The 12727-nt window shown below is 46.7% G+C and overlaps 1 protein-coding gene across 1 annotated transcript in view; it reads right to left on the bottom strand.

The window, feature by feature from the left end:
* rftn1b (raftlin, lipid raft linker 1b) overlaps positions 1-12727 on the bottom strand; it is a 51629-nt gene that overhangs the window by 38416 nt on the left and 486 nt on the right. The window contains exon 2 of the mRNA XM_083679210.1: positions 8528-8694. Coding sequence (XP_083535336.1) covers positions 8528-8672 — 145 coding nt within the window. The 5' untranslated portion in view covers positions 8673-8694. The remainder of the gene's footprint in view (positions 1-8527; positions 8695-12727) is intronic.

Consider the following 12727-nt stretch of genomic DNA (forward strand, 5'->3'; position numbering starts at 1 on the left):
TGCAGTAGTACACCAATGTAGTACACATCCTATAAGGATACATCCATAGAGGAAGAACCCTGTTCTAGTATTCTCTATGGGTACACCTCCCCTTTAAATACCTCAGTACAGGCCTCAGCTGAAAGGCTGTGAAGTCTACATTTCAACACTACGTAGAAAAGGCGATGCCCTATGCATATATATCATTGACACGTTACATGTTTTTCAGTTAAGCGCAGGCTTTCCCTTGAGAAACCACAGATGTGTTCTCACGACCTGTGAAAAACAGATGATCCCCTTTGCTACTTGCAGCCAGTGCTATCATTGTGATGTGTGTACAGCATGTGCCTGCACCTGCATACAGTACACGACTCTTAACAGCATTTAGTAAAAGTAATTATGTCTTCTTCTAGCATTGTGACTGCCAGTGGCCCCTGGTCCTAGCATAGATTCATTTGTCTTATGATGACTGATGGATAGATGATTCACTTACTTTGACAAATGTATTTGTTGTATGTCTCTTTGGATAAAGGCGTCTGCTAAATGCCATAAATGTCAATTTAAAACTAATACTAGTCTCTAGTATAGTCCCATATATACCGAAAAATGTACGCGCTCACTGCAATGTAAGTCGCTTTGGATAAAAGCGTCAGATAAACGGCATATATTCGTCTCTCCTTCACGTTTTCCATAGAGATGCGCTAGCATTAGCATTAGCTATCGCGAAGGTTGGTGATACGGACGTAAGATGACTACGCATGGTTTGTCTCAAACATGGAATGTTTATTTCATGAAGTGCAAATATTGGGCAGTGATTATGCATGTACTTCAAAGGCACTCGAAATGGCTTGAGCTGAAGGGCCAGTGGGATACTGTACATCCCAGGAGGCCGTCATAAACGATAAACACAATGATACTCTATCGTCCACATCCTCTTTAAAAGTAATTAACTGCCATCAGTAGGCCCCGTACTCACACCTCTCTCTCACCGCGGACGGGAGCTGCGCTGAGCAACAGGTGGCTGATCGTCATGGAAACAAACATCCCGCCACCGTGGTTGAATCCATGGAAACAATGCCTGGGACGCATAGCTAACGACCCAGGCGTTTGAGTGAATGATGAGATAGATCCGCCACAATTACTGAATGTGTGTGTGATCTATTTTATAATTAATAACCTACTGTGCCAGTGTAACACCTGTCTCCATCTTTTGTTTCCAAATGACAAGAATACAGTATAACGCTACAGACATACTGAGAAGATTATTAGAGATAATTTGGGATATGATACCTTCAGATACCTTCGCAAGGGAAGAACTAAACAACTAACTGCATGTCTGGTGTTTTGAAGAATGATGAAACAGGAAGAAATGCACCAGCTTGGTGTAGAAATAAGGTCATGACTGACATACAGACCAACAGGTGCAGCCAGACTGGTGCTAGGCAGCCTTCAAACTGAAACTTGCATTTACATTTACATAGGAGGTCACAGTAGAGTTCTTCCCCGGAAGGAAGACCAGCACAGTCATGTTAAGGTTGAGCTTGAGGTGGTTGGCAGACACGCAAGCGGAAATGTCTGCAAGACACGCAGAGACACGTGTTGCCACCTGTGAGTCAGATGAGTTGAGTGTCATCTGTGTAGCAGTGGTAGGAGAAACCATGTGAGGAAATTACTGAGCCAATAGATTTGGTATAGAGGGAGAACAGTAAGGGCCCTAGGACAGAGCCCTGGGGGACCCCAGTGGTGAGGGCTCGTAGAGAGGACAGAGAGGAAGAGCGATCGGCCAGGTAGGATGCAAACCAGGAGAGTGCAAAGCCAGAGATGCCCAGTTCTGAGAGGGTGGAGAGTGGTTTACTGTGTCAAATGCAGCACACTGGTTCAGAAGAATGAGAACAGAGGAGAGGGAGGAAGCTCGAGCAGAGTGGAGGAGAGCTGTCTCAGTGCCCAGCCTTAAAGCCGGATTGGTGAGGGTTGAGGAGGTTGTTCTGAAGGAGATGGTGAGAGACAGCACGGTTGGTGAGAGACAGCACGGTCAAGTTTTTTAGATAAGAAGGAGAGAAGGGATATCGGCCTGTAGTTATGGACAGCAGACGGGTCAATAGTTGGTTTCTTAAGAAGAGGCTTGACTCTGGCTGTGTTAAAGGCAGCTGGGACAGATCCTGTGGATAGAGAGGAATTGATTATGGTGGTAAGGAATGGAAGGAGGTCTTTGGAGATGGATTGGAGAAAGGGGGAAGGGATAGGATTGAGGGGGCAGGTGGTTGCCTGCTTGGATGTGACCAGTTTTAGAATATCATCAGGGGAGAGGGGGGAAAAAGCTGATTAACCAGAGACTGAGTGTAACGCAGTGGGTTTGGGAGGAGAGGTAGCAGTGTTGGCGAGAGGTAGAGAAAGAGCTGCTTCTTTTCAAAGTAGGTGACAAAGTCATCCGCAGACAGGGAGGAGGGAGGAGGGAGGAGGGGGAGGAGGTGGGTTGAGGAGTGAGGAAAATGTGGAGAACAGTGTCCTTGGGTCAGAGGCAGAGGATTGATTTTTGGAGCTTTAGCAGCTGATGCAGATGAGGTGTAGTTGAGGAGGAGAGAAAGATAATATTTTAGGTCATCAGGCAGGCCAGTTTTTCTCCATTTCCTCTCAGCTGCCCGGAGGGCTATTCTACAAGCTTGCAGGGTTTCAGACAGCCAAGGAGTGTGTGGAGAGGATCGTGCTGGCCTTGAGGTCAGTGGACAGAGAGAGTCGAAGGATAAGGAAAGAGTGGACAGGAGGGTGGAGGAGGCTGCATCAGTGGATAGAAGGGAGAAGGATTCAACAGAGGGTAGGGAGGATAAGACAGAGGAAGAGAGAGCGGTAAGGGAGAGGGTACACAGGTTGTGACGAGAGGATACAGTGTGGGTAGAGGTTTGAGGGGAAGGGAGAAGGATACAAAATGATGATCAGAAACTGGAAGAGGGGTAACAATGAGGTTGGAGGTATGGGAGGATCTGGTGAAGACAAGGTCGACCTGATTGCGTGCCTTATGAGTCAGAGGAGAGTGGGACAGGGTAAGGCCGAAGGAGGAGAGAAGGTCAAGTACTCCAGATGAATGAAGCTTCTCTGACTGGATGTTGAAGTCACTCAGTAGTGAGAGCGGTGTACCGTCCTCAGGGAAGAACCTAAGGACATCCATCTCATCTAAGAAGTGGCCAAGCTGACCTGGTGGATGATAGATAACAACAATGTGAAGTTTGACTAGGGAGGTGATAGAAACAGCATGAAATTCGAAGGTGGATATGGACAGGTGTGACAGGGGAAGGACATTATGTGACCACTTAGGTGGAATGAGGAGTCCTGTGCCTCCCCCTCGACCAGAGAGTCTAGGAGAATGAGAAAAGGAGTAGGCATCAGAGAGGGCTGCTGGAATAGCTGTTTTCCCTGTCTAATCCATGTGTAATCCATGTCTCTGTGAAGGCAAGGAAGTGGAGGGACATGAAGCTGGTGTAAGCTGAGATAGCTTAGGAAACTTAAGAGTACACACACAATAACACCACAGGGTGAAGGCGGTTCAAACATTGACACATGAATCTATTTAAAGAGCCACTTTGTCAATACAGCACTCTACCCTACCTCTCCTTTCCCATTTTCCACACATTTCTCTCAGAGTTTGTCGATGGCTTTAGATAAAGCCGGTGTGGGCATAGGCTACTTTATTCACTTATTGACAGAGTGTCCTTCAAGCTTCCACGTGCGTCAATTTCTCAGCGGAGTCTCGTGTTGGTTCACACAGCAGGGGGTTGGGGAGCAAACCTCCCTTATCTGAACAGATCTTAATGAGATAAAACTTCAAATATGCTTTTTTGAAAAGTCTGACTTTTTCACAACACGCCGGCTTAGAGAGGTTCAAACAACTTCAGAGTCTGTTGCCCTCAATTGGTGTTTCATGGAAGAGAATGGCTGTAAGATAAGCAGTGACTAACACAACAGTCTGAAGCTCCTCATGGGTACTATTTAGCTAGAGCATCTTCCATATCTTTTAATAACAATTGCACAACCTAAATTAAAGCTTTCTCAGATAACCAATGCCTACAATTATTTTATGAAACATTGAGGTGAACCTTCAAATAGCAAATAGGGTTCTTTGAAAACAGAAACACCCAAAGCTAGCCTAAAGGAAGTGAGGTCAAGGATAAGGTCATTTCCCCTACACTGTGAGCAATGGCCCAAAGCCAACTTTACTGATGTATAGAGTCTCCAACAATAGGAGTGACAAACACAAAAGTTCCTATTTCTTTCACAGACATATACAGTACGATTGTTCCTCATTTGGGTTCTTTGAAGGCTGGGGCAGAGGTTGGCAGAAGTGTTTTGTTAAATGTAGGTTGTTTACCCCTGCGCCGCCGAGGCATAGATTGGATTTCAACACAATCAATACTGGCATATTGGATCAGAGTAAGAGGACAATAAGACCCAATAAAAGTGTGCGGGGGCGTTCAGGCGTGTTGTGTATGAGTCTGGAGGGAAGAGGATGGAGGCTGGGAGAGAAAACAGCCTGTCAGTAGCAGAAACATCCGCGCTCTCTCTCTCTCTCTCACACACACACACACACACACACACACACACACACACACACACACACACACACACACACACACACACACACACACACAGTCTTACACAAACGCAAGCAAACTCAGACCCCACACTGTCACACACAGAGCAAGAGGCCTAAAGATAAATAACACAGGTTTATCTCTGGCCTGCCAGCTAAATCAAATCATGAGGAGAATATTTGCCTCTGCGGAGAAGAGGAAACATACTTGCTTGTACACATGCTTCATATTGCTAACTTAGGTTCATCTAACCACATAGCAGAATAGGCCCTTAGATACAGGAAGCAGTCTTTTCAGAATAAGAAGAATTTTGCCCTGTACAAGCAAGGCTAATGTCAAACATATTGCGCAGACACAAGTTCAGATATGGGGCTTGGAGAGAGAGAGAGACAGAGAGAGAGAGAGAGAGAGAGAGAGAGAGAGAGAGAGAGAGAGAGAGAGAGAGAGAGAGAGAGAGAGAGGGTAAGAGCAAGAGGGGGAGAGGAAGGAACTGTGAAGAAACATGCGTTTCCTGTTGATGAAAACGTTGTCAGCAGTTGCTCTTGTTTGAAGCCTAACGAATGGAACCTGCTGAGTTTTACAATGTCAGTCTGCTAACTGCTGCTCCACCATCTTTGCCTGTCTGAAACAATAGTCTGGCATTCCCCTGCTTGGGTGGTCCAGAACAATATAAGTAGAGGTGTCTTGGCTGCAGACACATATATTAATTTCTTTCTTTTTATTGGATGTTTTTTTTTTAAATTACATTTTCAAATGATATATAGTATTACATAAGACATACAAGACCTACAAAGGGCCATTCCTATTTGTACACAACATTATGGAAGCTTCATCCGGGCCCATCCAAGCCTACATCCAGGCCCGCAAAGCTTCCTGCCTAGGTCTGACCTACAATCCACAAGACCTTCTTATCTTCCCGTTGCATTGGGTTGTCACCTCTTAAAGTGACCTATTTACCCTAGAATGTAATCTAAAATAACCATGTTGGCCACCAGCAAGTCAGACTTTTCAAAAAAGCATATTTGAAGTTTTATCTCATTAAGATCTGTTCAGATAAGGGACTTTGGAAAAAAGTGTCTGCTGAATGGCATATACAGTCATCAGGTCGCCATCACTTTCACCTTCATTCATTCAGAATGCAGAATGTACGCGTCTCTTCTATTTAGTGTATTTCTACATCACAAACAATATGCTGAGCAGAACCCAACGTGTTTGATCCGTGCCGTGCCAAAGCCCCACACTGTGTGAATATAATTGAAATCTAATGTAAAACCAAATGACCGTGAATCCCCCTCCCTCAATGTCATTTCCCTGAGAAACGCATTTCAATTCTCCCTCTCGGTGTGCAGGACCGGGGATAAATCCCAGCTCCCCGCCGCCTAATCTCCACTTGGAACGCCATTGCGGCGTTCCCGTATTCCCGTTGACCTCTCCCCGCCACGCTCCGTATTCACGCCTGTGAGCCGGGCGCGGGGAGAAGCCTGCTTCTGCATGTCACTCAATTGGTGCAGTGCAAAAGCCTATATTAACAAGAGGACTTGAGGCTCAGGGAGTTTTGCATATAAATAATGTGTCTGCACCAAGATGAAATCAAATGGTGTGCCCCCGTGTGTGTGTGTGTGTGTGTGTGTGTGTGTGTGTGTGTGTGTGTGTCTGTGTGTCTGTGTGTGTGTGTGTGTGTGTGTGTGTGAGAGAGAGAGTACATTGTGTGTGTGTGTGTGTGTGTGTGTGTGAGAGAGTACGGTGTGTGTGTGTGTGTGTGTGTGTGTGTGTGTCTGTGTCTGTGTCTGTGTCTGTGTCTGTGTCTGTGTCTGTGTCTGTGTGTGCCTACTGCCTTTGATTTCAAGGACAACTTTTCTGTATATCCTGTCATGCCGCAAGAGAAGACTAACACTAAAGTGTGTTTTCAATTTCTCATCCCTCTTGACATTTTAAACATTTGAAATCACATTTTAGAAAATATATACGTGCCAAGAACTCGAAGTACCTTTCCTGTGTATACTGCAAGATGGCATCTTTCCACATCAGTTAACACAATACTCTGTTTATCCCTTTCCCTATGGGGTCATGGTCTTAATATCAGAGAATGCTAGCCTCTTTGTTTCACAGGCAGTTTCAGAGGTGTACGATAGGCAATGTTGTGGCCATGAACTTGGATGTGTGCAATAAACTGACATAAAATGTCAGGTGATATAGCCAGCTAGCTCAGGCAATCTGCCATTTACTGGCAGTTTATTAACAAAAGCTTGTGACACACTTCTCTTCATATCTTTTATACTCTCTTCAAGAGCCACAATATGGTCTCCTAAAATGTGGTCGTGTATTTCATTTCATTCTGCACTGCGCGCCATTGTGGTGGCAGTTTAAGAGACTTATTGATGAATACACAACGATAACAGACACAAATAAAATCAACCACAAGCAAATCTGTTCTTCATGTGATACTAATTGTTCCTGTCAGATTAAACTGGTGTAATAACCCATGTTTCATGTTAGTTACGGGATACCTACATCTACCTCTTTTGAACTCTGCTTTTTGTATTTTCTCAGAGAGCAGAATTATGGTAACTATGGTAAGAATGATGGTAACTATGGTAAGCACTATACAGCTGCTTGTACTTACATACCTGGTAGGAGATGGTCATAAGTACTATAAATTATACCCTTGCAGTTACCATGGAAGAAACTGCTTGTGTAAAGATTTAGCCACCCAGTAGACTCTACAGGGACATGACGACACAGGACACACTCCTATGAGTCAGAGAACGAAAGAGAGAAAGAGAGAGAGAGAGAGAGAGAAAGAGAGAGAGAGAGAGAGAGAGAGAGAGAGAGAGAGAGAGAGAGAGAGAGAGAGAGAGAGAAAGAGAGAGAAAGAGAGAGAGAGAGAGAGAGAAAGAGAGAGAGAGAGAGAGAGAGAGAAAGAGAGAGAGAGAGAGAGAGAGAGAGAGAGAGAGAGAGAGAGAGAGAGAGAGAGAGAGGGGACTACATGGAGGCTGATACCCCCGGACATAAAACACTCCTGTAGTCCTGAACACCACACATGGACAGAGACCCAGACACCCCGATGCTGTACCCCTGCCCCCCCCCCCCCCCCCAGTCAGGATGACTAACTAATGGAGACTAATACACTGTCACAGTCTCCATGCCACACACTGCATCTCCCAGCTCCAGAGAACCGCGCCACCCCTCCACCCCACCACACCACCAACCTCGTCGTTTCAGCTGTAACTGTCTTTGAGGGGAAATAACAGAGTGATGTCTATATTTAGCATGGAAGCCTCCACTGCTCTCTCCCCCTGTGTACATGTACAGTACCATGAACCAGGTCTCAGCCATCTCAGGAAGCAACACCCACCTTCCTTGCATCTCATAAACACAGAATGCAGAGAGAACTCCCCCCCCCCACCCGCCCCCCATCTCTCCCCCCCCCCTCTCCTACCCCACAGAATGCAGAGAGAACCCCCCCCCACCCGCCCCCCATCTCTCCCCCCCCCTCTCCTACCCCACAGAATGCAGAGAGAACCCTCCTCCCACCCCATCTCCCCCCACCCCCGGCCCCATCCCATCTCCACCACCCCCCCCACCCCCCACCTGTCTCTGGGCTGGGAGTGTGAAAGCAGGAGGGAGACGGAGGAGGAGATGGGAAGTCTGTAACGGTAAAGTGATCCCATCTCACTGAGGTGTGGAGGTGGAGTGTAATGTGCTGCCGCTGGAGAGCCTTAATGTTTGTTGAGTTTCATCAGAGCTGGTGAGTTGGAGGGAAAATACATTGCTTGAGAAAAACACTGTTTCTAAAAACAACTTTGTATTCGGTGTGGGTGAGAAAACAAGACTACTTGTAGGCCTGCCACAATGTGATAGCATGACTATTGCATCCTTAAAATGGTCAACAACAAGAACAGAAAACATGTTGTATTTACTTGACTGTTCTTGGGCGTATGCTGTACAGTAGTCGCACGGCTTACCGTCTTTGCCCACGACGAAGTCGAGGTAGCGGTAGGTGTAGGCCACCCCCACCTTGGTCTCCACCTGGGGTCTCTTCAGGGTGGAGTAGATCTTCCCAGGACTGCTCTCCTCTGACGGCTTCAGCTTTCGCAACCCACAGCCCATCTCCCTGGAGTGTGTGTGGACCCTGCACAGAGACAAGACCGGGTGAGGTGAGGTTAAGTCTGGAGTGTGTGTGGACCCTGCACAGAGACAAGACCGGGTGAGGTTAAGTCTGGAGTGTGTGTGGACCCTGCACAGAGACAAGACCGGGTGCGGTTAAGTCTGGAGTGTGTGTGGACCCTGCACAGAGACAAGACCGGGTGCGGTTAAGTCTGGAGTGTGTGTGGACCCTGCACAGAGACAAGACCGGGTGCGGTTAAGTCTGGAGTGTGTGTGGACCCTGCACAGAGACAAGACCGGGTGAGGTGAGGTTAAGTCTGGAGTGTGTGTGGACCCTGCACAGAGACAAGACCGGGTGAGGTTAAGTCTGGAGTGTGTGTGTACCCTGCACAGAGACAAGACCGGGTGCGGTTAAGTCTGGAGTGTGTGTGGACCCTGCACAGAGACAAGACCGGGTGAGGTTAAGTCTGGAGTGTGTGTGGACCCTGCACAGAGACAAGACCGGGTGCAGTGAGGTTAAGTCTGGAGTGTGTGTGGACCCTGCACAGAGACAAGACCGGGTGCGGTGAGGTTAAGTCTGGAGTGTGTGTGCGTGTGTGTGTGTGTGTGTTTGTGTGTTTGTTTGTGTGTGTGTGTGTATGTGTGTGTGTGTGTGTGTGTGTGTGTGTGTGTGTGTGTGTGTGTGTGTGTGTGCGTGTGTGTGTGCGTGTGTGTGTGTGTAAAACTGGACACCAGTCCTCTAAGCATCACAGATATCTTATTGAAGGAGAGATGGATTAATCTCTCCCTTTCAAACGCACACACAAACACTCACACACACACACAAACACACACACACACACACACACACACACACACACACACACACACACACCAAGAGACACACACACTCACACACTCACGTCCATGGTCCCTCAGGGAGTTTCAGAGGGAAAACCAATAATGAACAACATGCTGGATAAGCGGCTCCAAATAAATAAATAAAAGGCCTTAAATGAGCTTGATTTTTCATGGGTTCCAGAGCCCGCATTCCCAGGGGGACCGAATTAACAGAGACAACCATGGAAGAGTGTGGAATAGGGGCCCCTAAAGGGCCACAGTACCGGGCGTCACCCAAATGACTCATGACAGCAATGCTGTGACACTGTATTAGTCTCCATTAGTTAGTCATCCTGATTGGAGCAGGGGGGGGGGGGGATGCAGGGGTACAGCATCTGGGTGTCGGGTCTGTGTCCCTGTGTGGTGTTCAGGAGTGTTTGTCTGGGGGTATCAGACTCTACCTGTAGTCCCCTCTCTCTCTCTCTCTCTCTCTCTCTCTCTCTCTCTCTCTCTCTCTCTCTCTCTCCCTCTCTTTCTCTCTGGCGAGATGAGGGGAAGATGGGGGGAAGATGGGGGTAGACAGGAGCTCTGTTAATGAGGTGAGCGGGAAGAATGAAAAGGTGAGAATCAATCAAGGGAGGAAGAGGAAATGGGGTGGCTGGTTGGAGATTGTTCGTTAGGGAAGCGAGGTGGGTAATGCATGGCAAGTAGAGTCTGGAGAGGAGAGCCGACTGTAATTAGACCCTGTTGAATAGGAGGGAGATGAGAAAGCGGGGGGGGGGGAGATGGCACGGGAGATTCACAACTGTTGTCATGAGAGCCATTGTCTTAAATGTCACTTGGGTCTGTGTTTGGTAATATCCCAATCAAAATGTGCATTTTTATCTAGATATCTATATGAGCTTCACAACTTTTTTTTTTTTTTTTTTTTTTTTTTTTTTACTTCAAGTACATTCAAGAACGTGCACATATTTCGTAATTTATTGTCAATTCAATATGAGGCACGCTGGCAGGATGCTTGATGTTGTCATCTTTGCAAATGTGGTTCAAAGATGGGTTAGGGTTAGGGTTAGGGTTAGGGTTAGGGTTAGGGTTCTAAATGGGTTCTAAATATTAAAAGACGGAGCTGAGAGAGTCGTCTCTGGGAAGTGTTTTGTTTCTCCTCTGCCTCAATAAACTGGAGCTTCATGCCTTCCCAAATGCAGTCCCCAAATCAAGTGCCCACATTTCAAACAAGCAACCGAGAACACAAGCATCAATTTCCCTAAAATTGTTTCAATCGTTCCTAAACGCCACTCAGGACCACACTCTGAAGTAACTTGACTGAACGAAAACATCAGAAGCGGTTCTGTTTTCAAAGAATAACGGGGGGAAAAAAAGCCAAAATATTTTACAAGTTGCCTACAGTCACGCCGACAGTAGGAAGCTGTTATCGTCCTCCCTCTCCTCTCGCCTGTGATGTGCTCCTGTCTCCGTTTCAGCCGACTCCAGAGAGAGAGAGGCTCTGCCATATAGTGTACAGGAGAGGGGGATGAAGTCAGAACAAAGGAGGAAGAGAGGAAAACAAAAGGGGGAAGAAATCGGAGGGCTTATTTGCATAGCTCCTGGAGACCGGGGGAGAGGCGAGGCGAGGCAAACTGGTGTATTTTTAGAGCTGACAGAGGAAGTGTGAGATGTTTATGATTTTCAGAATGATATTGCCGTTGACGTTGATGGGCTGGGTTTTGGGGCTTTCAGCAGCCTGAAACAAGCACTCAACTTTTGTTTTCGAAAAAAACAAAACAGGAAAGGGCATTGATTTATTTTTGCTGAATTAGTAACGATCGTTTCCATTCCATCCTTTGTGTCGAGGTAATGGCAGCTGAGGTTTTACTCAATAAGACTTTGTCAGGCGAGATGCTAGTGAAGTTCAAAGGGTTTGTTTTGACTGGACTGCACTTACATTTGGCCTTCCATTCCAAAACATCGCAGCGCACTTTATACAGTATTGTGTGTCAAGAGGTAACTTATTTCATCCTCAACCATGTTGTTTAGTGCCCCCCTGGATCACAGAGAATCCATTTTGGGCCCAAACATCAGCTTGGCAAGCTGACAGTGCTTCAATGGTGCAATGCTCCATGATAAACTTCGACATACTGCATCCCCTGTTGCTTTACGGTACAGGAACTGAAAGTAACAATCATATCTTTTCCTGTAACATGCAGCTGTGAGGATACTCAGGGGCTATTTTCGGATGATGATGTGGTGAAATGTCACCATGCTATGATACTGCAACTGTGTTGGCAAAAGATTTACAGGGGGATGAAGGAGTCATGATTTGTCTGTACTATTGTCTAATCCAAACATAATTGGCCATATTTTAAGTAGCGGATACAAGGATCTTGAGAGCAAAGATGTACTTGGGAAGACAAGATCTGTGACGACAAGGTCTTCGTCGGGATGACGAATTAACAGTCGTATCATTAAATTAGAGTTGTGATTGGTGGAAAAGTGAACCTCAAATTTAAAAAATGCAGTTCTCTCTTCCTGACTGTTCTCGTTCATTCACTTTCATTCTCCCCTTGATTTTTGCTCCTTAAGGTGACAAATAAAGTGATTGTGCACAAGGCGCAGTTTCCTGTCGGGTGTTGTGTTGTCCACTCAGGAGGGAGAGTGCTCTCAGGAGGCCCTGAGCAGGACCATTCCCTGTTTGGCTGTCCTCCCTCCTTCCTTCCTTCCTTCCTTCCTTCCTTCCTTGGTTCCTCACCTGGGCGGGACAGTGTACAGGGGTGGGTAGGAGCCATGGGCCCAAGAGAGCAGAAGAGGAGGTGAGCCAGAGTAGAGACTTTGCGTTACTGTTAGTGACCAGACCACAACACAATAACAAGGAACTCACTTGTGATATTGTTTAGTTGGACAACAGCTAAATTACGGGCTGGAAACGGGTGAAAACTACAACCATACAATCATATTGTACAATTCAAAGAATTGGGCCTGCTCTGCAATACATGGAATGGCTTTTTGTGAGACGCACAGCAAGATGAATTAGTTATATATGAATCTCCAAGACATAATGGCACACAGAGAAAAATCCTAGCTGTACTGTAGCTATACAAAGTGAGTGAGTGGCGGTGAAAAAGGAAAGTAGTTAGCAGTGTCTGCTTGAGCCTCTTCAGGGCTTCAAGGCTGAGTGTCCTGGCAGGCGCTGTGGTCCACTCTGGCCCTGGCCAAGCCATCCCTGCACTATCTCAAGGCCTGGG

Source organism: Argentina silus (assembly GCF_951799395.1).
Source record: "Argentina silus genome assembly, chromosome: 10".
Taxonomy (NCBI): domain Eukaryota; kingdom Metazoa; phylum Chordata; class Actinopteri; order Argentiniformes; family Argentinidae; genus Argentina; species Argentina silus.